The sequence below is a fragment of the Mesitornis unicolor genome, unplaced genomic scaffold (genome assembly GCF_000695765.1).
Source record: "Mesitornis unicolor isolate BGI_N332 unplaced genomic scaffold, ASM69576v1 scaffold19041, whole genome shotgun sequence".
NCBI classification, from domain to species: domain Eukaryota; kingdom Metazoa; phylum Chordata; class Aves; order Mesitornithiformes; family Mesitornithidae; genus Mesitornis; species Mesitornis unicolor.
In genome coordinates this window covers 13,451-14,950 of record NW_010161922.1, presented here as the reverse complement: position 1 = coordinate 14,950, position 1,500 = coordinate 13,451, and the positions used below count along the sequence as shown (strand labels likewise).

At 61.5% G+C, this 1,500-nt stretch overlaps 1 protein-coding gene across 1 annotated transcript in view; it reads left to right on the top strand.

The window, feature by feature from the left end:
• The first annotated feature begins 934 nt into the window (after window positions 1-934).
• The window catches only part of LOC104547682 (signaling lymphocytic activation molecule-like), a 4,761-nt gene continuing 4,195 nt past the window's right edge, over window positions 935-1,500 (top strand). Inside the window, exons 1-3 of the mRNA XM_010193487.1 lie at window positions 935-969; window positions 1,206-1,231; window positions 1,297-1,489. Coding sequence (XP_010191789.1) covers window positions 935-969; window positions 1,206-1,231; window positions 1,297-1,489 — 254 coding nt within the window. The remainder of the gene's footprint in view (window positions 970-1,205; window positions 1,232-1,296; window positions 1,490-1,500) is intronic.

The window sequence follows — 1,500 nt, the reverse complement described above, 5'->3', positions numbered from 1 at the left end:
CCGCGGGGTTTCTGCGGGACCACGGCCGCGTTCGCGTGGCTGCTTCGGCACCGGGGAGACGATGTCCCCTGGGGAGAGCTCAGAAACTGCTGCGTTTTGGGCCACGGAGGAGGAAGAAACTTAAGCGATGGCACTCGCTTGGGACGGCGGCGGGGAGAGGGTTTGCTCTGTGGTTTTTTTTACTGGAAATGTGCCACTGGAGAGGTGGATACTGGGCTTAGCTGGGCCAACCCATCCCTGCGCTTCTGGGGCAGCTCCGCTTCCTTTCTGGCCCTGATGGAAAGGAGATGGGAGGAAATGTGGGGGTGACACCGTGGGGTCCCCGCTGTGCTGCCGGTGCTGAGCTGGCACCTCACCCCACGCCGTTTCCTACAAAAACAATCATCACGTTTGCCCGGGGGTGCTGGTAAATGTGAATCACCTGCTCGCAGCCAGAGATGGAACGGGGCTGGGAGAGGAGCTCTCCAGGAAAAGAGGGTGGTTGAGGTGCTCTGGGACATGGGGGTGGCCCAAATCTCAGGATGCTGGCACCCCCCAAGAATGCTTTTTGGTGTCCATCAAGAAACTTGGGACCACCTCAACCAGGTGAAGGACAACCCGGGATTTGCACCCAAGTCCGTCTCAGGAGGCTGCGTTTCCTGCAAGGTCTACAAGAAAAGTCCCACTGAAGGTTTCTGGAGCTGCGGCGCTCGAGGGACGTGGGGTGCCACGATCTATACCCAACTGTGGGCATTGGCCAAGGACCACGGAGCTTTGCTTCCCACCAGGACTTCTCCAGGCCGATCCCACCACCCCCAGCACCCTTCTCCCAGCGCCAGCATCCCCACCGGACTGGGAGCCACTGCTCAAGGGGTGATGTTTCACCGCTCTGGCTGTCACTGTGCCAGCCCAGAGCCTCAAATCGGGATTTGGCCATCGCTCGCAGTGGTACCCGATGCGGGACAACGCCAAGGATGATGCAAATGAAGGGTGAGGAGGAAGAGTGGAGGAAGGCAACGCTTGGCCAAGCCCTCAACCTCCATCCATTGGGGCTGAGGATGTGGGGCTGAGGGGTGGCCCCAAGGAAGATCTCATGGGGTGGGCAGGGGGCAGAGCTCACGGTGAACCCTGGCGGATCGTGCGACTCGTGCTCCCAATCGCAGGGCCTGATAATGCGGTTAGAAAATCCACTCCGTTTTCCACCCGTTTATCTCACGCCACCCAAGATGTCCCCAATCTCTGGATTACCAGGGTGTGTCCAACGCCGATCGCTCCCAACCTCCCCCTGCCCTCTTCAGCTCTTCTCTCCCTTCCCAGGCACGGGCCACGGGGCGAGGGAGACGGCGCTGGGCACCCTGGGGAAGGTGACGACGTTGCGGGTCCCCCCCAAGCTCCAAGAGCTGACCCTGCGCTTCGGGACGGCCACGTGGAAGCGGGACACGGAGGACCCGCAGCGGAAACTCGTCCTCCTCAGCTACTCCAACGGCTCCCACACCAACCACAAGGGGGGGCGCAGCCGCC